The sequence below is a fragment of the Cavia porcellus genome, unplaced genomic scaffold, assembly GCF_034190915.1.
Source record: "Cavia porcellus strain 051 isolate PalLab524CR breed Dunkin Hartley unplaced genomic scaffold, mCavPor4.1 scaffold_31, whole genome shotgun sequence".
Taxonomy (NCBI): Eukaryota; Metazoa; Chordata; class Mammalia; order Rodentia; family Caviidae; genus Cavia; species Cavia porcellus.
The window spans coordinates 7,665,674-7,689,638 of NW_026947514.1; the positions used below are offsets into that span (position 1 = coordinate 7,665,674).

At 35.6% G+C, this 23,965-nt stretch overlaps 1 protein-coding gene across 5 annotated transcripts in view; it reads right to left on the bottom strand.

Annotated features, from left to right (window-relative positions):
- Positions 1-297: 297 nt before the first annotated feature.
- Positions 298-23,965, bottom strand: part of Papola (poly(A) polymerase alpha) — a 64,857-nt gene continuing 41,189 nt past the window's right edge. For 2 of the 5 annotated variants that reach the window (XM_063241176.1, XM_063241174.1), the window contains 8 exons: positions 22,815-22,924; positions 17,975-18,096; positions 12,466-12,608; positions 10,662-10,762; positions 10,229-10,449; positions 6,583-6,645; positions 4,787-4,861; positions 298-2,457 (listed from right to left, as the gene is read on the bottom strand). In XM_063241176.1, coding sequence (XP_063097246.1) covers positions 2,362-2,457; positions 4,787-4,861; positions 6,583-6,645; positions 10,229-10,449; positions 10,662-10,762; positions 12,466-12,608; positions 17,975-18,096; positions 22,815-22,924 — 931 coding nt within the window. In that variant the 3' untranslated portion in view covers positions 298-2,361. The remainder of the gene's footprint in view (positions 2,458-4,786; positions 4,862-6,582; positions 6,646-10,228; positions 10,450-10,661; positions 10,763-12,465; positions 12,609-17,974; positions 18,097-22,814; positions 22,925-23,965) is intronic. The other 3 variants (XM_063241175.1, XM_063241179.1, XM_063241178.1) reach the window with 3 other exon arrangements.

Below are 23,965 nucleotides of genomic sequence, written 5' to 3' on the forward strand. Positions count from 1 at the left end.
GCCTTAGAGAATGGGCTGGTTAAAAAGTAAACAGGTAGCTAGCTATGTTCACATTTTCCTCTTTAAAGATCCAGTACGTGAAAAAAAAAATAAGTAACTAATTATTAACTGATATAAATTCTTAGGCTCCTGCTAATGGCTTAACCAGAAATGTATCTTTCCCAATTTAAGCACAGCAAATTCTTTTGCAAATCTTCATTTGGAGTTATTTTACAAGCTTGCAAAACAGAATCACATAAATCATGGGGATGGTACAGAAGGTGTCAAAAGAAATCAGCCAACTGAGGGATTGTGCTGTTTTTTTTTTTTTTAAATTTTATTGTGTTTTCAATGGAGAAATACATCATCTGTTTACAAAATAGCTCTTGAAAAATACAAGGAGTACAGATACTATAAAACAAAGCAAACTCCAGTCATGAGACACTACATACATCATGCGAAAGCAACAGTCTGATTTCCAGATTATGAAACTAGAATTAAAAAGTCACTACACAGAGAGAACCCAAGTTTGCAGTCTGGCCAAACTGGGATGCAGTTACATGAAACGTTTAATAAACTGAATTTTTTTCCCCAATGTGTAAACAAAAGGACAAGACTAAATCTGTGCCTGGCAATTTCAATCTAACTCTTAAGCTACACAACACACACAGACACCTTGCACACTTCACCTGCTAGCTGACCATCTTTTCTCTTCAGTGGCTGGGAAGAAGGGCAAGGTGACTGTGCAGAGCGAAGATGTGGGAAGTAGAAATATTGTATACTAGACATTATAAAGTCATGGGGAAAAGAAAGCTCAATTAATGCATAGCCTAAGGGGGAAAAAGACTATACTCCAACTTTGGAAAATTAATTTAGAAGCATGGGGAAGAGTTTTAAGTAATTGCAGTTTAACATGAAAAATGCACATGTGATAGAATGGAGCACAATGGAAGATTCAAAAACATGCTCACTGGAGAAGCCCTGTTAGGTCTGCTTCGCCCAGGTTAAGGGACAGTGAGTTCACCAACCTCTGGTGTCCCTCACACACTGTAAAGATGGATGTTATGATGCTTTGTTATGTAAAATTATTTTCTTTAAAGATGTTTCTAATCCTTTTCTAGAATAAAATAAAATAAAAAAGGAGTAGAGCGCTGACTAGATATTAAGTGCTTGCTAGAAATGATTTTTAAAATGTTTTTGTATGTAAAATTTGCTGACAAATTTTGGTAAACCAGTTAAAAATAAAAATTAGTTTAAAAATCTTGGAGAAAATGCCGTTTTGTCCACGTCTAAAATCGAAAATCAATGCACTATATAGACAAGAACAGGAGATCTGTGGAGTGTACAAAATTCCTCTTATTTAGAGATCAAATGGCCATCCAAGTTAGATATTAGTTTCACAGGCATTACTTTTAGTCACCGGAAAATTTCAGCCATGAGACCAAAATTTAGTGTTCTGTGCCACCAGGTCATTGGTTTCACATCATGGCTTAAGAAAATATTGGCATTTTGGTTTTTGTGAAGTAAGTCCTACCTTGTGCATATACACAAAAAGATTAAAAAAAAAAAAGGATGGGGGCGCAAAAAGGTTTTTCATTTGTTTAAAGACAACAGATAGAAGGCAAAAGAATATGGAGCTTCAGTAAGCTCAAAGAAATATATTTGCTGGCTGATCGCTGATTTGTATGCACTACAAAACAATTCTATAAATAAAACCAATATATCATTTCTTAATCATAACCCCATCAAAACCAAGTGTCTCCTAATTATTCTTTCAGTGTCAAATGTACCCCGAGAGCTGACATTTCATTTTTCCGGGCTACCACTACCTCACACAGACTGAGCTAGATGTAGTCTCGCTTTTTCTCTGAAGTAAGACAGTATATACCACTGCACAGTGGTATCCAATTTGAAGATTAAGGGTAAAGGAAATTCTTTGGGAAAAAATGAAAATCCATCAAGCTGAAAATCTAAAATTAGTTCTACCTTCTAATAAAAAATACATAAAAGTGCATCATCAGAACAAAGAATTCTTTGCCAGTTTGTATTGCAAATTTTCCAAACAATGCATCAAACATAAACCAAATCCAGATGTCAATTGTGGATACAAATATAGCTTGAGGTTTTCTTTTTAAAGGCAGTAATTTTTTTTTTTAAATAGTTAATGCAACTGTTGCTAACACAATAATAACAGTACTCCTGGCTTCACATACTAACCTGGACTTCCGATCAAGTGCTGATTAGCCCAGTAAGGGAGGTCACCAAAAAAACCTAATCCACTTTCAGTCTTGTCTAGTCTTGTACCCTCCATTCTCCTTTTTTAGCATTTGAAGACAAAGGTTGAGTTGGCAGATATTGTTTATGGACCCCTGAGGTTGTTTTTTACCGATTCAATCTCAGTTTTATTGAATTCTTGATAACAGGAATAGGATTTGCAGGGAGAGCAGGGATATCAGAAAGGTCTGTACTGGATGTTTTCTGAGAATGAAAGCAAAGAACACACATCACCATTCAAAGTACTGTAATTTAACAATCAGATGTACTTTCCACTGCTTTATTTCTATTATTTCCTAAAAAATAATGGAACCTTATTGTAAGAAAAGCATTACAAATCTAAAGGGAAATAGTTTGAAACACTAAAATGGAATGCAAATAAACACAACTATTATAATCACATTATTTGTTCCATAGATGAAGACATTTTCTAATAGTAAGTACAAATATTTACCCATACTTTAGCAATAGACAGAAAACTTAAAGTTCACATGTAACTCTCAAAAACAAGCCTCTTTAAGAACCTACCTATTTATGGCATTTTAAATTTGTGACACATGGTGATTTTTCTCTACATACATACTTTTGTTAAAAAAAAAAAAAGGACAGTCTGCAGTATAATGATCAAGTTAATGCTAAACTGTGTTTATGTGTAACACAGTTGTAATATTAACTGGTGCTGGAGCACCCCCATGTGGAAGAATACTTAAAGTTCACCTCATACAAAAATGTCAGTAAACATTATTTTCTGACACTGTAAATTCTAAAAATAAATCTATGTAACTGACCACAAATTTAATTACTGATCCTAAATTTTTAGGCAAGTTTTCCTTATTACATTAAGCAGATTAAATCACAAGCTTTCTTTAGTATTCAAAGCTGGAGAAAAGTTGTAAGATGTTTTATCAGGGAAAATTCTAAACAGGCAAAAGCAGAGAGCACACAAAAAGAACCAACATGCATTCATTATGATTTCAATTGCCCGCTCAAAGCAAATCTCTCCTTCTCCCAACACCAATGACTCCCAACACCAAGTTTCAAGGGTTACTTCAAAACAATAAAGACTCCTTGTTAGATATTAACACCTCATTAGAATAAGTGTAATTGTAGTACCACAAAATACAGAAAGGTGTGTTTTTTTAAAATCAACACAACCATGTTTTATGTTATCAGGTGTTTTTTCTATCACTGGCTTTACAAGGAAAAGAAATCCTACTCATAAAGATAGCTAAAAAGCAAATACTCAATGGGTTTTAATGACTGTAGGGGTAAACTAAGACAAATCTATAAAAACAGTTCCTTGGAAAGTAATATAGCCATCAAGAGATATGCAACTATAATCACAATATAGTTTGAGTTTGTCCATGTATCAATATTAAGTACAACTCCTACTTCCTACTACTTTAGTTATTACCTAAAAGTTGTATTAAGTTTACAAAAATAAAAAAATACTTCACAAATTATGTAATTTACACACAGCAAGTTAAAGCTCAGCACAAGCACATTTTAATCTAATCACATTAAAACACCTGAAACACAAAGCTGCAAATTATCATCAAGGTATCAGCACAGCAACACCACTGGGGAGCTGTTATCTCAGTTATTCTGTGGAGGTTAATCAGTATAAAAGAAATATTTACTTTTGTATCAGTTTTACCTGGATTCATCTGGGTTTATTAAATTTGAAAAGATTCAAAAAAAACCCAATCATTTCAAAACCAAAATGAAGGTCTGTAAATCAATGAGAAAAGATTACAGGTGCCTACTATACACAAGAAACTGTCACAGACAGAATTGTTAGCACAACAGAAAATGCAACGATAAAGAACTAGGGAATGTATACTAAACAACTAAGTGAAAATCAGTACTTACACTGAGATAGAATCAGAATAAAAAGACTGTATTAGCCTTGTAAGAAAATCCACTAAGAATGGTTTTTAAATTTTACTCTTAGACATTTAAATAAAATGACCCTGTGAAGCACATGAGCAATGATTAGTAAGAATTTAAAGGATCTGTAGTGTATAAAGGAATGAATTACAGCATCTTTTTGCATTGTTTTTTGAGATGCGGTCTCACTGTGTTGTTATCCAGACTGGTCTCAATCTGAAGGCCTCAAGCGACCCTACCACCTTCAGGCTCCCAAGTGGGTGGGACTTACAGGCATGTGCCATCAAGCCCAGCTTCTTAAAGGGTAGTTTAATAGCACCAAGCGGGGTTGAACAGTCCCATCAAATCTAAGGTCCTTCCTTTAAACTATAATAAATAAATTTATAAGCCAGCGTGGTAATCCCAGCACTTGGGAGGCTGAGGCTAGATACTGTGAGTTTGAGGCCAGCATGGGCTATACAGTAAGTTAGCTGAAGGCCAGTCCGAACTACACACAAAATACACACATACATACATACATTTATAGGCTTACAAATACTTACATTCACAAATTTAATAGAACAATATAAAGGCTCATTTTAATTCAATATACCATACTAATCTTAAGAACACTGACAAAATTCTTGCTTTTTGAACTTAGTACCTGGGAGGCCAACAGAGAAGCCGCTGTCTGAGTAGTTTCTGGTTGAGTTGTACTTGTTTCTGTATCAAGTTGTTCCTGTGAGACAAACAGGATGGGGAGAGGGGAAGAAAGACTTAAAAAAGAATAAAAGAACATAACTGGGTTTGGTGTCTAATAACAAAGACAAACCGGAAGACAGGAGGGATCAAGAGAGAGATGTGACTACATTACACAATCATGTATTAGGTTTTGTTGTAGGTTACTTTAACATTTCAGATATTTCTATTTGTCTACTTAACACTTACACTAAGGTATGGTCAGTCTCATGATCTTTCCCACCAGCTACAACAAGGGTATTTTAAGCAAATAATAATTAAAGACATGCACAAATACTTTAGGAAACACCATCTGAATAATAATTAACAAATGAAAACCCAAAGGAATCTCTTAACTTTGTGAGGGAGCCCCCTCATTCAATATTAAGTAAATTGCTTAGAAGCAGATGCCACACATAATTAAAAGTAAAAAAAAAAAAAAAATCTTTAAATGATTTCTCCTTCCTTACGGTCTCTCCTCCCCTGACTAATAATTAGTACACATTCTACTGTAAGTAAAATCAGAAAACACAAAGTGAAATAGCATTCTACTATTCTTAATTTTTTAAAGCAGTGTACGAAAGAAAATTATCTACATATACAAATCAAAATAAACATATAAACTTAAATTTTCATAAAACATGTATGCAACTATAAAACCATGAGGTAAGAAAAGACAGAATTAGGAATGGAAAAAGTACAGCCTTCCTGAAGACAACCTGGCAATTTGTATTACATTTCAAAATTCAGTATACTATTTGTGCCAATAATTCTTTTATTAGTTTAACCAAAATAATTGTGAAGGGGTGACAGGTATTTAGCTAAACTCCATACTAGAGTAGAAAAGTGTGACTCTGTTTTTAAAGGGAAACAACTGCTAACAGTAAGTAGGTGGATAAAATATGTTAACAGCTTTCTATGAGGCCATTAATAATTTTTAGGCCCTAAAATGACATGAATACATTTTCTTGGTTTACAAAGTGGCAAAATTGGAAAGCAAATCAGTATTGTACGCACATATGAGTGCAGGCACAAACTCTGCAAAGACACCAAAGAATACACATTAAGACAGCGTCTCGGGAATCCAAGTTATAGCTAGGCGAAGGATGGGACTCTCTCTGGTTTTTCTATAGCAAGGAGTGTAACATTAAAAGTCTTCCATACAGTTCAGTTTTTGAAACTACGACAAAGGCTTCAAGCATAAACTAATCTTCTCTGCTCAATGTCCTTTATTCAAGGCCCATACAGGCCGGTTTCCAGGAAAATCTCAGGCTGAAAACAAGTTCTTCAATCATGCTGCATTGTCACACCTAACAAGGAGATGACCATCTCTCATCATGAAGCCCCAATCCCACTTCCTGTAAAAACCACTTTAATGCTGCTACAGTCTTCTGAGAAGTCATTTCTGCAGTCAAAAGTATCTTTCTACTCTTGCCCTTGGAATTTGCAACTGTCAATGACTTTGGTTTTAATACTGTAGCTATTTGCGTATACAAGATACCTCTCTGCTTAACTATAAGCTTCTTTAAAGGTAAGGTACTTGACTCATCACTGGATTTCCTATAGCTTTTGGCATTAACATTAAAAAGGAACAAATACTTCTCTAAAAACAATGGGGAGAAAAATCTAAAACCGACAGCACAAAATATAGTACAATACTCTACAGACATTTCTAACACATCTTCTGCACTCTTATGTATTCTAAAGGCTAAATGAGTATACCTTTGCTTCTGTCTTATCATGTCCACTCAAAGCAACACAGTTAGCATCTTCACTTGTTTCATCCTGTTTTTAAAAAAAAAAGCTTTATTCTCTAAAATGAAAACTTTAGATTATTTGCCAATTAACGCTTTACTTCACAAAAATTTATCAAACCTAAATATAATCAAGCCTGTAAGACCAAATAAATAGCCTTAAAAGAGAACACTGCTACCCTTTTAAACAGAATTTCCTGCAGATCACCACCACTTAAAAGATAATGCCAAAATCAGTAAATTCACACAATGGTTTTAATAAGGAAGAATTCCCTCATAAAACAAATTCAGAAACTGGGGATACTATCATCCCTGCTACAAGAAATCAATACATTAGCACATATAAAGCTTAAGAAATTCTTTTCCAAAAGTAACTGACCACAGTATGACACATGCAGCCCCTTTCCTAGTAAAACCTATTATTAACACCTTAAAAGAACACAAAGTTTGAGATACAACCTCTTTTTAAACCTTAGAAACTACTATCTCCCAGGGTTTACTTATTAATCAAAACTAAAATTTAATCTCAAAAGCTTAAAAAAAAAAGTCAGTACAGGCTTACTTACACAGATTAGAAAAAAACCCACAAAAACTAATTCATAAAGATCATACATACTCATTGACAAGTTTAAAAATAGTGATTTAAGTCACAAATGCACAAGTATGAATTTTGACTAGATATGGGACATTATAGTTATTACCGAAATTGGTGTGACACATATTCTGTGATAAACATTCTATGAAGTCCTTATTTTAGAAACACATTAAAGTACTTTTGGTTAAAATTGTATGCCTGAGTTTGCTTTTAAAACAGTGTGAAGTGTGTATGAAACACAAAGCTGTTCAGAAGGGAACTGCTGAAACTAAGTGATATGAGTGAGAGTGCAGTCTACTTATAAATGAAATTTCCCAGAGTTTCTGAGTCAGGTAACATTAGCCATATAATCCAAGAGATCTATGCAATCTTTTGTTATTTTTACTCTACAAATTCGAAAACCATTAGTGCAGGACGTACAGTAATTAGAAGGAAACCATGGCATCACCTCTCACCCTTTTCCTCCTACACGTCAGAGGATTCAGCAAGACCCCATTTCCTCCTGATTCTTTACAGTTTCTACCACCCATACTCACGAACAGGAGAACACGAGGTTCAGTTTAGGAGGGCTTCAACATTAGGGCATTTATACTACACCAGACCTCTTCAACTTCACACCCTGAGACACAGGCCCCAGGTTTAATCCTGCCTCTAAATAAAAATAAGCTTTCTATCTAGAAATGCTACTTTACTTCAGATTGCTCTGCTGGGAAATGCAATTACTCTCTGTATGAAATAAAATTCTTTCTGTATCTCACGTTTTAAGCCTAGGCTGAGGAATACAGCAGTTTAGCTAGAACCTGTCTCAAAATAATGAGCTGGGAATGCAGTGCACATCGTTGGAAAGGCTCTGGGTTCAGCCCCCCGTCAGGGGAGATGGCATAAACAAATTCAAATAATTTTAATGTAGGAATTTTATTTAGCTCCACATTTGAGCAGAGATACAATGCGATAGGGAAATCTGAATAGACATGAGATACATGTTTTAGGGAACTAACTTTTTGATAGCATATCATTTTGCTTATGCATGATTTTATATACGTAACTTAAAAATTATATTTATTTATTTTGTCTTTTTGAAACAGGTCTCACTATGCTATTTCAGGCTGCCCTTGAGCTTGTAGGCTGGTCTTGAACTTCTAACAATCCTCCTGCTTCAGCCTCCCAAGTGCTAAGATTCTAAGACAGCCACCACCCCTGGCTCTTATTGGCTATTTTTTTTGGTCTAGAACTTAAAAATTATAATGAATTATATGATATCCAGATACTGCTTCTAAACAGTTCAAGAACAAAACGCAGGCTGGGCATATAGTTTAGGGGCACAGCGGCTGCCTGGCAAGTGTGAGGTTATGTGTTTAATCTCTAGTAACCACACACACACACACACACACACACACACACACAAAATAAAGTACAGAATGAAAAGGCTGACAGAATGAAGGATATAGAGATAAGACTTTATTATAACTTCTGCTATGTGGTGGATATATAGATATAAATGATTGTCTTCACTTTCCAATATATTTTTAGTTCTTAATTCTGCATAAAAACTTTTGTATCCCTATTATTTCTCTAAACTCTATATTCTACCAATATAACCACGAACAAAACTACAAACACAGGACTGGAATATATTTATTTACTAAGAGCTCTCAGTGTGCCTTTTATAAATTAAATGTTCAAAGGCAGGATTATGTTTATATTATCCTTAAGCAGGTTAAAAATGAAAAACCCAAATGCTTGAAATGTCCTGAGAACTCCCAATACTATACCACTAGGCAAAATGTATATTTACACCAAAACCAGCAGATCCTTGGGCTGTTGTTGCACAATGTAACCATAAGGCAAAGTTTATAAGATGATTCCCAGGTCTAACTCCTACAAAGGCTCAGATTCATTGTTTGGGGAGGCCTTGAAATCTATGTTTATTAAAGTGGGGGAGGGGACAAGAAAAAAAGATACAACAAAAACCCTGGAATTCAGCTGAGGATAAAACCACTGCTATAACAGATGACTGCAAGACAGATCTACGAGTCCATTCTGTAGTAAGATAAGATGCACAAAACTACTTGAATTTAAGACTTGCACCAAGCAACAGGCTGAAGGCATGTGTCTAACACAGCCAGGATTCCAGGTTCAAACCCCCACACTACCAAATCAACATAGTCTTTGATAAGCCATTACTATAAAAAATTAAAAGACTTCTAACACATTTCTTGAAGGATTAAAGGATCTATATCATTCAAGATCCCAAAACTAATACAACTAGATTTGCAAGCACAGGGTCCCCGGTTAAATGCCCAAAATCTCTAGTTCAACCAATCCTTTTCATTATAACTATAGTATAAAAACTTCATTTATATCACAGAAGCAAAAAGGGGGGGGGCTGACCAAAAGGGAGCAGCAAAGACATAATAAAACATGTAGTCTACAAATAAAAAATGGCTCAGTGTGAGAGTCCTGAGTTAAATCCCCAGTACTACCCATAACCCCGGGCCCCCAAAGGTTGTAATTTTGTGGCACACTACATTTGCTTAACATTTTCTTTTTCCTTTTTTTTTTTTAAGTACTGGGAATCAAATTCACGACCTTGTGTTTGCCAGACAGCCATGCTGCTAAGTTATATTCCCAGCCCTACACTTCCTTAAAAGGACCAAGCACACAACTCCATGGCAGATCACTTGTGAACCAGGCATAAGGTCAATTTCATGCAGCAGCAGCAGCAGCAGCAGCAGCAGCAGCAGCAAAACACACACACACAGAGTCAACACTAGAAAACAAGATTTACTAAGAGGTCATTCTAAAAAGGATGAGAAAAATGAAGAAAATCTACGGTGGTAAAGCATTACACACACAATAAAACTCTTCTAAAGGCTGTGCTCCTCACTTTTGGCCCACAAAAAGGTTTTCTTTTGCTGGGTTCAAGAATACACAAGATGCTGCTGCTTTGGCTAACTAATGCACTTTTTTTAGTCGTGTGAGCGGGTGTGTGTGTACATAAATATATACACATATATACCTCATCAGTTTTGGGTTTCTTGGGACTTTCTTCTTTATGAGGTGAGGATGTCCTCTTGACTCCTGCTATAGGGTTAGGTATTTTTGTTGCTGCATTTCCTGAAGTTCTAGGTGGTGGGTTTACCAGACGTGTTGAGGAAACAACTCTGGAGACTGTAGGCTTTGGTGGTGGCGAAATGGCTGGCTGTGTGGCAGTTTGAGGAATGCTTTCACTCGATGTACCTAAATGGTAAATATGCAAAACATGCAAATACACATAATCACATTGATGTCAAGTTACAAGCTTTTCTTTGATTTTGCAAAAAACCTTTACAAACAGTAATAGCACTAAAAGCTGGACTCCAACTACTTAATCACAAATCCACTGTTTCGAACTGAAGGTTAAAACCAATTATAATGTAAGAATTCTCTGAAACATCACACCAATCTCTTACCCCCTGAGCTGTCACTGGAATTCGTTTGTGGCACAGAGACTTCAGGAGCCTGGATGTTGGTCACAGATGCTGCCGTCACAGCTGGAGCAGGACTGTTTCTGCTAACAAGAGAAAGCTCCCCACCGTAAGTTTAATAACAGATACAAAATTTGATAGTAATGTGTAGTATGTGTAGGCCTAAAATAAATGATTCTTTGATTTTCCTTCCAATACATATACTTCTGTAATTGGCTTTAATAAAATATAACCAACCATCAAAGGCAAAAACTCTAGGGCTAAGTGTTTAGCTCAGCAGCACAAGTGCCAGCCTGGCAACTGTGAGGTCTTAAGTTTGATTCCCAGTACCCTTGCATCAAAAAGGCAAACATTCTATAAAGCAGCACTGACCAGCAGAACTGTGATAAAAGAAATGCTATTTGTTATCTATGCAATTCAATATGGTGGTCACTGTAAGATGTGGCTATTCTGTGCTTGAAATGTGAGTTGTGAGAAACTAAGTACTTAATTTTATTTAGCACTGAATTTTAAATTGCCCCACATGGCTTGTATCACATTGGAAAGAATGGTTCTGAAAGAGGTCAAGCATAATGGCAGGTGGCTGCCTGGACAACTTAGTGAAACTCTATCTAAAAGTAAGATAACAAAAAGGTCTGGAAATTCAGCGCAGGCCAAGATTTTAGCAGGAGAGAGTGAGAGAGTACGCATGCGAGCGAGTGAAAGAGCGAGAGCTGGTGGTAGTTAATGCTTTGTGTAGGAAGCTGCTCTAATTTAAAGGACATAGCTGGGTTTTCAGTCTTCAGATGACTCTTGATTAGCTCAAAACACTCCTTATGAATACAGAGTACAAAGGAAAAGACCACTGCACTCACCCACTACACCTAGGCACCATCTAGAGCACCTTTCCTAGGGGAATCTTCCGCAAACTGCCCATCTACCACAGCTTAATGCCAGCAGTTCAATTTCTAATTGTTCTTAAAAACTGAAATGCACAGTGTATATAGTCTTAAAAGGCCTCAAGTTTAACAGTTAACTTATTAACAAAGTAACCAGCATAACTGTCACAGCTGAAAATGCTGTGCAACTATAAAGACCTCCCTTGAAAATATGTGAGGTGGAGTAAAGTAAGATTTCTAGAAAGACATTCTATAATTAAGAAAGAAACTAAATTTGTAGTACCAATTATATTCATTTCAGATGTTCTGTTTGTTTTTTTGTAGCTGTTGTTTTGAGACAGAGCCTCATTACATAAAGCTGATTTTGAACTATGTGGTCCAGGCTGGCCTCAGACTCACAGCAATTCTGCAGCCTCAGCCACCCAATCAGCAGCCCAAGTGTGAGCCACCATGCCAAGCTGAGGTAGTATTTTTAACTGCTTTAAATATTTCTAAAGTGATACTTCATTCTTTCAGAAAAAGTTTCTTCTTAAGAACACTAAGGGCTTCAGAGGTACATTCTCCTGTGGAAACAAGCAGCTCTAAGACAGAAGGGTAGGTCTGCACTGTTGCCTACTTTCCTTGGCACATTACACAGTTCAGTCCATCTACATCTAAGGACATAAACAGAGATGAAGGGGAAAAGAACTAAAATTCACCCATAAATCAAGGCATATCCATCTCAAACACAAAATACAAGTACACACAGTAGGACAAAACTAAAAATTACACAGTTAAAACCAGGAGTTATTTTTTAAAGATCAGAAGATAGAATAAAAGTAGCACTCTAATTGGATGACTGTAATGGTCACGAGAATATACCTTAATGTGTTTCACCAATAGCTACCGATCCCTTTGGGTCGCCTCCTTACCCCTGAGAGCTGCCAGAGCTGTTCAATGGACTGGTCTTCGTAGCACTGGTGGGGGAAGGCACAGACATGCTGTTGTCACTGTCCATAGACAAGTCGAGACTGCTGTCATTCAGAGCTGTTAATTTCACTCCTTCTGTTGAGTGCTGCAATCAATAAAATATTTCATTAAATATAATTTTATTTCACACAGACCATTGAAACATGAACACTCTTAACTGATACATACTCCCTACTAAAAATGAGAAATCGTTCAGTTTATAAAAATTGTAAGTGTTGTGCTAATTGTAAACAGCAAAGATCGAGGAGTCCCTTAATTCTCAAGTAGTTATGATGGGAGACAACGAGCTAAGAATGCAACATAAACCATATGCACTTACTGGAGCCACAATGCAAATCAAAAATCTCTATAAATACACAAATATATGAATCTTGGATCAGAAGACTATAAAAATATGCACACACAAAGAAAAAGGTCTTAACATTATTGACAATAGCAATGATCATTTCTGGCAACTGAGACTAGAAGTGGCTTTGCAATTACTTTTATTTCAGACAACAGAGGGCTAGCAGGGTGTGCTTTGTTGTTAAGACCGGCCTTGAGCTCCTATGCTCATGAGATCTTCCTGCCATGGCTCCCACGTAGCTGAGATTACTGATGCACATCACCATACCTGGCATCACTTAGAGTTTTTTAATTATCTCATAATGAACATAATATTACAGAATTCCCAAAAATTATCAATTGTCATTCATTATTATTTATCAAGTAAATGAACTCTCAAAGCAAGAGATTTCCAGTACTCTTAATTGCAATTTAGATTTTAACATGGTCCATTTAATATTGGTCCATTTTTCTGTGAAAAGTAACAGAAAAAAAAATTAAACCTAATATTGTCATATAGAACTTAATTTAGCTCTTGCTACAAAAAAAAACCTTCACGGTACTCTGAAATAGAAAATGCAATAAAACCAAGTCTATCCATGGTCTCACGGGATTAAAATTAAAATCTGAAGCAACCAAGTTTTAAATCTTGGTAGCAAGTGCTACCACAATGTTGCACTGATTCTTCTGGCTTCATTCTTTCCCCAGAATAACACTCAGCCTCAGTAGTCACTTCATTACAGAAATATTTTGGACTTTACGCATAGGCCGTGTTGGGAGTTTCTCCCCTTCAGCAGCAGGAGTCAAACTCACAGCATGCTTAGCCAGGGCTCTATCTCTGAGTGATACCGTGGCCAAACAGAAACATTTTAATGGAAATTATCTATGTTGCTGACAAAGACTCATTCCAAACACATGTACATGTGTGAATGCTTTGCTCTTACAGTTCCCCAAATGACAAGATATTCTAATCTTTGATTTGGTACTAAGGAAGGCCCTTTTGGAAAGAAGTCAGAAAGGATCAAATGGGAAAGATGAGATATAATAGAAGGGAGGACAGTAAGTAATGCCATTTGTTTATAAGACAGTTGTAAAACAAAGTAATATTCTAAATAAGCATATTTCCTACTCAAACACATTCACAAGGTTTACTATTCACTGGATATGAGGATATTTTTACCAAGTAAATTGTGTTCAATTACATACACTTACGGGCATGACCAAACACCTGTGACATAGATTAGGATGTGAAAATGTGAAGATTTTTTAACTGCTCGCTATGAAGACAAAATAGCTTTCTACTTTGTGCAGTTCTGTGTCTGTATTAAGTTTAGTATGAAAACACTTCAAAGCCAAATAATCATTAATAATCTAAAAGTAAATAGGATAAAAAAGCATACTTTAGATAAACAAATGCTCATACTTCTCAGTCAGTGTTAGGTCCAATTCAGAGTTTATACTGAGAATTGGCTAAGTTTCTCAACCACTGTGATTCTTCTCTACCAGACAATTCCTCTGGGTTGCTGGGACATTAAGTACAGAAAATTACAATGCTCCACAAATAGGAGCTAAGGTTAAGCAAGGCTGCTATGGTAGTGTAGTTTATGTCAGTGACCTCAGCACTCAGAAGGCAGAGGCAGGAGGATCATGATGGGTTCAAGGCCAGCCTGAGCTACACAGCCGAGTTTATCTCAAAACATTCAAACAAAACAAATTACACTGTCAAGGGCTCAGATTTATAGACAGTTGTTGCTTATAAAAAGAAGAAAGCTAGGTCAGGCACACGGCTGTAATTCCCATACTTAGGATGCTGAGGCAGAGGACTACTGCAAGTTTGAGGCCAGCTTAGGCTACATAGTGAGTCCACAGCCAGGCTGAATGTGTCCCTGTCTCAAAACACCAAAAGAAGGAAAATGAATAAAGTGTAATTTTAATAATGGGAGCTAGGAAAATTACTAAACTACTTCAAATACAGAAACAGATTTAATCAAACTAGCCATATGAAGAACATTAAGCAGCCGATAAAAAGATTATTTGGATAGATGGTCATAATATAGTAAGCACAAAATGTAGACCCTAAAATTTTATCAAAAACCTTTTAGAAATATATATAATGTGCACTGAACAGTCACTACAGAAATAAACATTAAAAGCAAAATGAGACTATAATTATTTCATTTGATAATTTTAACAATGAATTTTTCTCCATATATATAATCCTTTTTTCAAATGGGTTAGTTCCATCTAAAAAAAACACTAGTTTAAGACAGTCAAAATGAAACATACTAAAATTCACTTAAGCCAGGTATGGTGGTGCACATACGTTGGGAGGCTAATGCAGGAATACCACAAATTTAAGGCCAGCCTGCAATAGGCAACTGAGAAGGCTCCTGTCTCAAACATAAAAATTAAAAGCAGGCACTGAGAATACAGCTCAGTGTGAACCTGGGTTCAATCCCAGGACCAAAATATTCATTCACAGTTGTCCCAAATAATAGTACCATCAATAAATATATTTCAAGTTAGTATGAATCCAGACTATTTGGAAAGTCCAGTTATCTTTTATAAGTACCTTCTAGTTTAAGGCAAAAATAGCCAAGTGCTAAAGAACATAATCTATTTACATTCACTTCAGAAAACAAAGTACGTACTTTTACACATACTGAAATTATATTTAATTGCAACTGCCTTAACCTACTGATACTACACTGTCAAGAGTTGAAACATGTGGTTTTCTGTTAAGTGTATCTGCTTAGGATGCATATACCTGGCCCTGGTTTCCATCCCCAGCACTACAAACAAGCAAACAAACACACAAACAAAGGAGGACAATTATATTAGAAGGCAAGGTTTAATATGACACTAACATTGCTGAACAGTACAACTGTTTTGCTTTGTTTTGTTTTTTGTCTTTTTGAGATAGGGTCTCGATATGCTGTTCAGGATGACCTTGAGCTTTCTTTGTAAGCTGGCTGGCCAGGAACTCCCAAGGATCCTCCTTCTTCAGCCTCCCAAGCACTAGGATTACTGGAGTAAGTTACCACATCCAGCTCTTTACATTTTGTTATATATACACACAGTACTATAGATATATTTTTTGGTCACTTTCTAGATTAGTTAATCCATGAAGTTAGTTTAAGCAGAGATTCCCCCAACCCTGTCCCCAGTGCTGAGGAGAGAATAACAGTTTCTAAAAGTAACATCACAGGCTGCGGTACAGCTCAGTGGTACACTGCTTGTTTGGTACATGCCAAGGTCCTGAGTCTGGTATCCAGCATCCCTCCAAAAAAGGAAAAGCCAAGAAAAGTAACATATTTAATCCTTAAAATTTTCATCTTAGGACCCCGCCCCCTCACTCACATGGCTGTTCCTAAACTCCAAAAGATGATGGTGCTAATAATATGGGAAGCTATGACAACATTCTGTATGTGCCATGAACTGGTATACGGACTGACTCACATAATCACCAAGAAATATCTAATGATATAGGTAAAAACTTTACTCCAATTTTAGCTGTAAGAAAGAACAAGGCCCGGTGGGGTAGCACACACCTGTAATCACAGAACTCAAGAGGCTGAGGCAGGAGGATTGCTGTGAATTCAAAGCCAACCTTGACTACAAAGTGAGTTGAAGGCCAGCCTGAACACCATAGCAAAACTGACTCAAAAAGACAAAAAAATTAAGAGAAAAAAGAAAATCAAGAACAGATGTTTGTCACCAAAGTATCACAGATAGGAAGCAGCACAGCCTGCTTCTTGCTGACTATAGCATTTGTCATTCTCTGACCTATACCTTCTATTTCATCCTCTCTCATAAACTTACTACCTCGTAAATTTCTAAACTTAGGAATTTTACATATAAATATCAAATGGTACATATACACATGCATCTTTGTTCTGAACAGATACCAGTGTAGTTCATGTAGTTGGACTGGTAAGCACTATAAGCTATTTATTCCATTATAGGAATAAGCTATCAACACCCCCCCCCTTTTTTTTTTTTTTTGAGACGGGATCTCAAAACCTTATATAACCAATGTCCAACTCACAGGCTCAAGAAATCCTTCCGCCTCAGCCTTCTGAGTTTATGGGACTGTAACAACATGTCTCAGAACTGGGCAAGCTATCTGTCTTTGAAACCAATTAAAGAACAAATGATACTGCTACTGCACATTAAAATTCCACTATGCTCATTACTGAGCACAAATACAGACAGAACACTGGCTCAGTTATTTAAGAGAAAGTACTAAATCTGAAACAACATACTGCACAACATTATCTCTGCTGACCTGTCTGTCCTTTATAATCAATAACTTTTCAATTTTAAATAATTAACTTTTAAATAATATATTTTCCTACAATTACCAAAAATGGCAATATCATTTTTTAAACATGCAATGTACTTGGTGAGATATAACCTGACTAATTTAACTTTATTTACTTTTTAAAGGACAGGAGGCTGTAATTCTAGCACTCAAAGGCAGAGGCAGGGGTCTGCCGAGAGTTTGAGCCCAGCCTGGGTTACACAGTGAACTATGTAGCTAAGACCTTGTCTAAAAAACAAAAGAAAAAAAAACGAATCAGAGGAATTCAGACATTCATGTGGGCTTTTAAATGGCTAAGAATAAAAGCCACCCCCCAAACAATCAATGAAACCATTATGTATTAACAAACGTGTACTAATAAAAATTTAAAAATAATAAAGGATCGGGTGTACACAAAATAAGAATAGGAAACATGACCGTGTACTGACGTTTGAGACAAATGTATCCACATAAACTGACAGGAGGCCAGGCGCAGTGACACACACCTGTACCTCAGCACTCAGGAGGCTAATGGTGGGAGGACCACCCTGAGGTTCCAGGGCAGTGTGGGCTACCGAGTGGGTCAAGGCCAGCCTGCACTACATAGAGGGACCCATCTCAAAATAACAAATAGCAGAAAATGTAAAAAATAAAAAGAAAACTGACTAGAACTAGTTTGTGCCTAATAAAATTGCCCTCATGAAACTGGGTTTTAAATGCTACCATCTATGTCGGGTGATCCATTAACCTAAATTCTGAAATACTGATAGGATAGATGCATAAAACATGTTAGTAATGCTGTTGTAAGTACTCTCTAAATTTACCTTTTTCTTTTTCTGAAGCACATGATTAGGTAGTAGTTGATGGAGTTGCTTTCTTTTTACATGCATTGCAGCAATTTTCATATCCACCTCAAACATCTTGCTGTTTATTGCTTGCCTATAAACTATACAATTAGACATTGTTACAAGAAATAGAAACATTTTAATAAAGGCAAGTTTAAATTCACTGAGGAAATGGGGGTACTGCAAGTAGGGATCCTTATTCCCATCATACTACACATTTACAGAATTCTCAGCTCAAGACATGTCCCTAACCTGATATAATTCATAGTCTGAACAAATTTTAATTTATCATAACATGTACATAATAATGAATAAAAGCACAAAATATACTTATATCTTCCAATACAGTAACTCTTCATGTAACTCTTAAGGGAGTTAAAGACTAACACTTTAAGAAATATCGGAATTACAGGAAAAGGATTTAAAAAATCCATATCCCTTCACGCTACCAGTATAATTTTTACTCTATGTTAACATGTGCATTGAATCGAATTCACTCTACCTAAAGATACCTCTCTGTAAGAATCTGCAAGATAAAATTTAAAGTGATGACACACTTCCTATAAAAAAAGTCAAAGGTTCAAATAAATGCCTTACTTACGTATGCTACAAATAAATCCAACTATTTATAGGTTCTAGGGCCCCAAAATGGGAAAAATCATTCATACAAAAAATACTGATTCGGCATCTAAACTAGACTGTATCCATAAGGTAGAAACTGAAGATGTAACAGTGAATAAGGGGGAGGGGGACCAATGTCTGTAACCCCACCACTCAGGAGGCTAAGGCAGGACAGCTGTGAGTTTGAGGCCAGCCTGGGCTATATAGTGAGACCTTGTCTCAAAAAACAAAACAGAATAAAAGACACCAAAAGTTTCAGTCTATATTCTAGTAAATATACAATGAACAAAAATTAAAAGAAATACATTGCATGTCAGGTAACATTAAGTGCTACAGAGAAAAATTGAATAGCGAATAAGACAGGAAGTTCACGTTAGATGCTGAGTTAACATCTGACTGAAGGATTAAATGCATAGGAGAAAGTGAAGTACCTACAGGAATAGCATTTCAGGGAAAGCAAACATCAAGAACCATATAGCCTAAACAGGAATACATGCCTGGAACAACTGAAGAACAAAAAGAGGAAAATAGAAAAAAAAGATAGAAGAAAAGTAGACGTCCATCATCCTTCTTCTAAAGCTTCCAACACAGAAGTTTTTCCTTAAGACTGGAATTAAAACACCCAAAACAAACCCTTCAATCTCAACTATTTGTGGCTACTAGCCTTTAATTTTTGCTTCGGTGAATTCAAATGTTCCTAACAAAAAGTTTGTGAAACCAAGTGCTACTTCAGGTCCTGCTAGGTATCCTGATTGTAACTTTACTACCTTTCTGGCCACACTCATCTGGAAATTATGAACTTTTAGTAATAGAGTCAATGAGGGAAGAATGAGGTCAGGCCAGCTAGAAGCCAAGATGTGGACTTTTATTCTGAGTAGGAAGAGCAGCCATTAAAGCTTTAAAGCAGACAATACATGATTTGGCTTAAAAGTAGCATTGGGAGGCTGGGTAAGAATGTACATAGATGAGATCAGGAAGGAAAAGCTATGGCTAGGAAAATAATCCAATAGAACAATAAAAATGGTTTTAACTAGCACTAGACATGACATTAATAAGAAAGAATCTCAATGGAGTCTGAAAAATGAGGTGAAACACTTCTTAATCTCTAAGGTTTCTAATGTTAACACCTGAACAATTCAAAAAGTAGATGGAAAGATTGGGGATGAAATGTAAAATTCATTTTATTAAAAAAACCATATGAAGAATTCCATTAAAATGTCTCAAGATAAAAAACTGAATGAATCTTTCCCCAAATACTTAAAAGATTCTTGAAAATCTTTCAATCTTGAACAGACAGCTTAACCTGGATGCAGTGTACAAAAAAAATATTCTAATTCAATATCTGTCTATAGCTTGTTTGTTCATAAATCAGAAATTTTTACTTTAGAGCAAACACTTCAGTGGCACTTACAAGAAGGAATACTATCATCTAACAGAGGGCATCTTAAAAATCTATGGCAATTTGTTTGTGTTGTCAAGCAAGTTATAACCTTAAAATGTGGACTGTTTCACACAAAGAACCGCACTATGCTTTACTACCTTTTCTACTGATGAAAATTTACTTGGCAAGTCTTTGAACCAAGACTAATTTTACATAAAACCCAAAGTATTTCAATCTAAGGCTGTCACAAATACAAAGACTATGCATCAAAATCAGACCATTAGCTGCAGAGTACAGCAGAGGGGTAGAGTACATACCTAGGCAAGCATGAGGTCCTGAATACACTGCTCAGCACCAAATAAAGAACAGAAAAAGAGTGCGGAGGTTCCTCCAGAAACCAAAAATTCCATTTGACCCAGCTATTTTCTTTCTAGATTATCTTCCCAATAGAGTTAAAAGTCGTCATATTATAGGGATCCGTGCATACGCATGTTCATAGCAACACAAATTATAACAGCTTTATTACAGAAACAGTGCTTGTGTCCATGAACAAATGAATAAGGAAAATGTATTTATAGACAAAGAGTATTATTCTGCCATAAAGAAAGATAAATATGAGGCATTAACAGGCAAATGGATGCAACCTGATAACGTAAAGTGAAATAAGACATGCAAGCTTATATATCACATAGTTTCTCTTGTATGAGAAAGTGAAATATATACACATGGAGAAAAAGAAGGAAAATAGAAGATAAACAAGATAGGGAGAAGTTCCCCAAATTATTCCACTGCTTCAAAAAGTGTTACTATACATGCTATTTTATTTACATTATTAGTTCCTCTTAGTTCACTGAAGAGCCAGTTTTGTCCTTTTATCTTTTTTTGACAGTGAGTTCTTTTTGTCCATGAAGTATAGTAAAACGTTATGGACATTTTTTTTAAGATTATGAAACACAGAGTATGAACTATTGTTAGCTTCTAATTGTTATGAAATACATGTTTTTTCATATAAGAATGCTTTTCATAATTCTATTAATATCTATGTGCATTGTATTATGCTAAACATGAAACATTTTTAAATCTAAGTTCTACCATGTTACTAATGGCAATGCTGTTGATGGTTATCAGAATCACTACAAATAACACCAACCCCAGCAAGAATTCATAAGCAGCACTGTTAGTGGTCCTACATAAATGTGCAAACACTAGACTTCTTCCACAGTCACTGTCCCTGAGCGACAGGTGAAATCCAGGTGACAGTTCTTATCTGGAGGCAGTATAGCCCACCCCCACCCCACCCCCAAACGATGCCTGAAACCACTAACTTACTAAACCCTCTATCTACTATGGTTCTTCCTATACTTACAGACCTATGATGAAATTAAAATCATAAAGCAGAAACAGTAAAACACTGACAGTAACTAATATTTAAAAAAAACTGTTAACAGTATATTCTTGACAGATGAGTGTGGTCTTTTCCAGTACCACACTGTATGGTGCTCACCCTTGTTGAGGTGTGTAATGATGTAAGATGACACGATGTAGACGTGATGAGATGAGGATAACTCGGGCATTTAGGCACAGTGTTAGGCCTAAATGTAAGGGACATAGGAGTCCAAGAATAGCAACATGACACCATCTGATAACCCCTAAGGCTACACTAGAATGGCAGCATTTACAACACAGTTTCACCATGTTCCTCTGCACAGCACACAATTATAAATCTGTGAATTACTTCTGTAGTATTTACAGACAGTAGCTGATGCTGAATAAATGAAAACCGTGGGAAGTGGAACTGCAGATAAGGGTAGGCATTCTTTTACTTTTATTTCTCCTTTACATTATAGTGTATTTCTATTTTTTTTCCTTTCTTCCCTCTTGTTCAATACTGTGGATCAAACCTATGGACGCATACCTGCCAGGTAAGCACTTTACAATTCAGCTACAACCCAAGCCCTTTTGTTGATAGCTTATTCAGGCTGGCATTAAACTTGCAATTCTCCTGCCTCAGACTCCCAAATAGCTAGGGTCCCATGCATGTCACATCCAACCTATCTAGCTTTTTTAAAAACCCATTATCTCCAGGATTTTTTTCTTTAACAGGTAAAAATTTAATATTAAATATCCATGCTTATAATAGAAAACTCATATTGGACAACAGAAAATTCCATTTAGTAAAATTTTTTACACTGGAGGAGTATTTCAGAGAACAGCATGTAGTCCTTCACAAAGACAGTTAGCCCTGTGCACATTCACTGGTGTCTTGAGAAGCTACACAGCTATGGAATGGCCTTCTGCTCTCTCAACCATATTCTCCATTCAGCCTTTAGTTAAAACATAAACCTTTGTCTCCAACAAGACAGTCTGAAATGTAGACATAATCACCCTGTATCTCACTTATGAATTAACACTTGAATCTGTATTTCATATTACGAGAAAAATTTTTTCAAGCTAGTACAAGTTCAGCTTGATCAATTTCTAAGGTTCAGGATGACAATGACCGCCAGAAATACAGTCTTACAGACAATGCTAAGACAATCAGATCATTTTTAGTTTCATACAGAAGAATGGCCAAATTTTAAAGTGGTCCCACTTAACTTTTTAAAAAGACTATCACAATAGAGAAGACATTTATGTATCACATATTTTTAATTGAACTAGTAACCAATCCAAAACCATCAAGATTATTTTATGACTACTGTCCAACATTCTCAAGTAACATTAATATTTATATTTTTTATAACTAGTTATTTAAACATCAAGACAAATTCAAATTGCAAGGACCTAAATATTTTGATTATCTGAGTAGAGACATACCTGTATCTGTGAAAGACTGAATATCATAGGTGAGATCAACACTTAGATTTTCAGAATTTTCTGTTTTTTTAAACACTAACCCAATCACCCACATTGTACGAAATTCTTCCCTGCAAAGAAGAACATTATATCAGATTCATGACACAGTTACTAATGGACTGACAACCTGGGCTATATGGAAAACTCTATAATATAAATATATGAATGAATTAAGCTCTAAGCCCAGACACAATCAAAGCTCAAAGTTTTACTTTAAATCTCTTTCCTACATTTCTTTTACCATATAAACAATCAGACTACCAGAACAAGGATATTCTTATTATATATACATGTTTTTAATGATTCTCAAGTACCAAGGGCACCAGAATCAAAGAGAAGTTATGTTAAATCTAATGAGGGGAAAAGATAGATACTCTTCAGGAAAGTTTGAAAGTTTACTTCTAAAATATAAAAATTTAACTAGAACTTATTCATTAAACTTTTAAAAGTTAATTTGGAAAGTCAAATAAATTTGACCAACATAGCAATAGAACCAGTTGGTGATTCAGCTACTTCTGAATACTTAATAGTGAATCTACTGATTAAAACATCAGGTATTTTAATAATTAAGACTGCAGTAATCAAAAGCTAAAAACAGTTCAAATAACCAGAATATTCTACAACTTGAATTTGTCAATCTTTCTTTGATATTTACCTTTTATAACTTTATTACTAATACTCTACTTCTCCAAATGCAAGAGAGTACAGGTAAAGTATCAAATTATTAACAGCAACAAAAAAACTAGCAACTGACCTATACAACACTCTTAAGTATATTTTTTCTTTCCTCTCTTAGGAATAATCACCACAAATCAGACATTTGCAAGGTGAAGTCAAAATATATTCCAATTAATAAAAAAGCAGTCTGATATTTGGTATAACAGGTACATTGTACAGAACAGGAGAAAAAGAAATGTTAAGTACTAAAAACAGTACCACAGCACATCTGCAGAATGTGAACTCTAGTTAATGGCACCTCATTAGAAACTATTTTTAGAGAAAAAAATTTATTTCAACGCTGAATTTTCAAGAAAGTCTCATTTTTTTCTGATGAGGACAAAAACTAAGTTATAAAACTTAAATTTGCTTTGAGCTATGTATACTCAACAGAA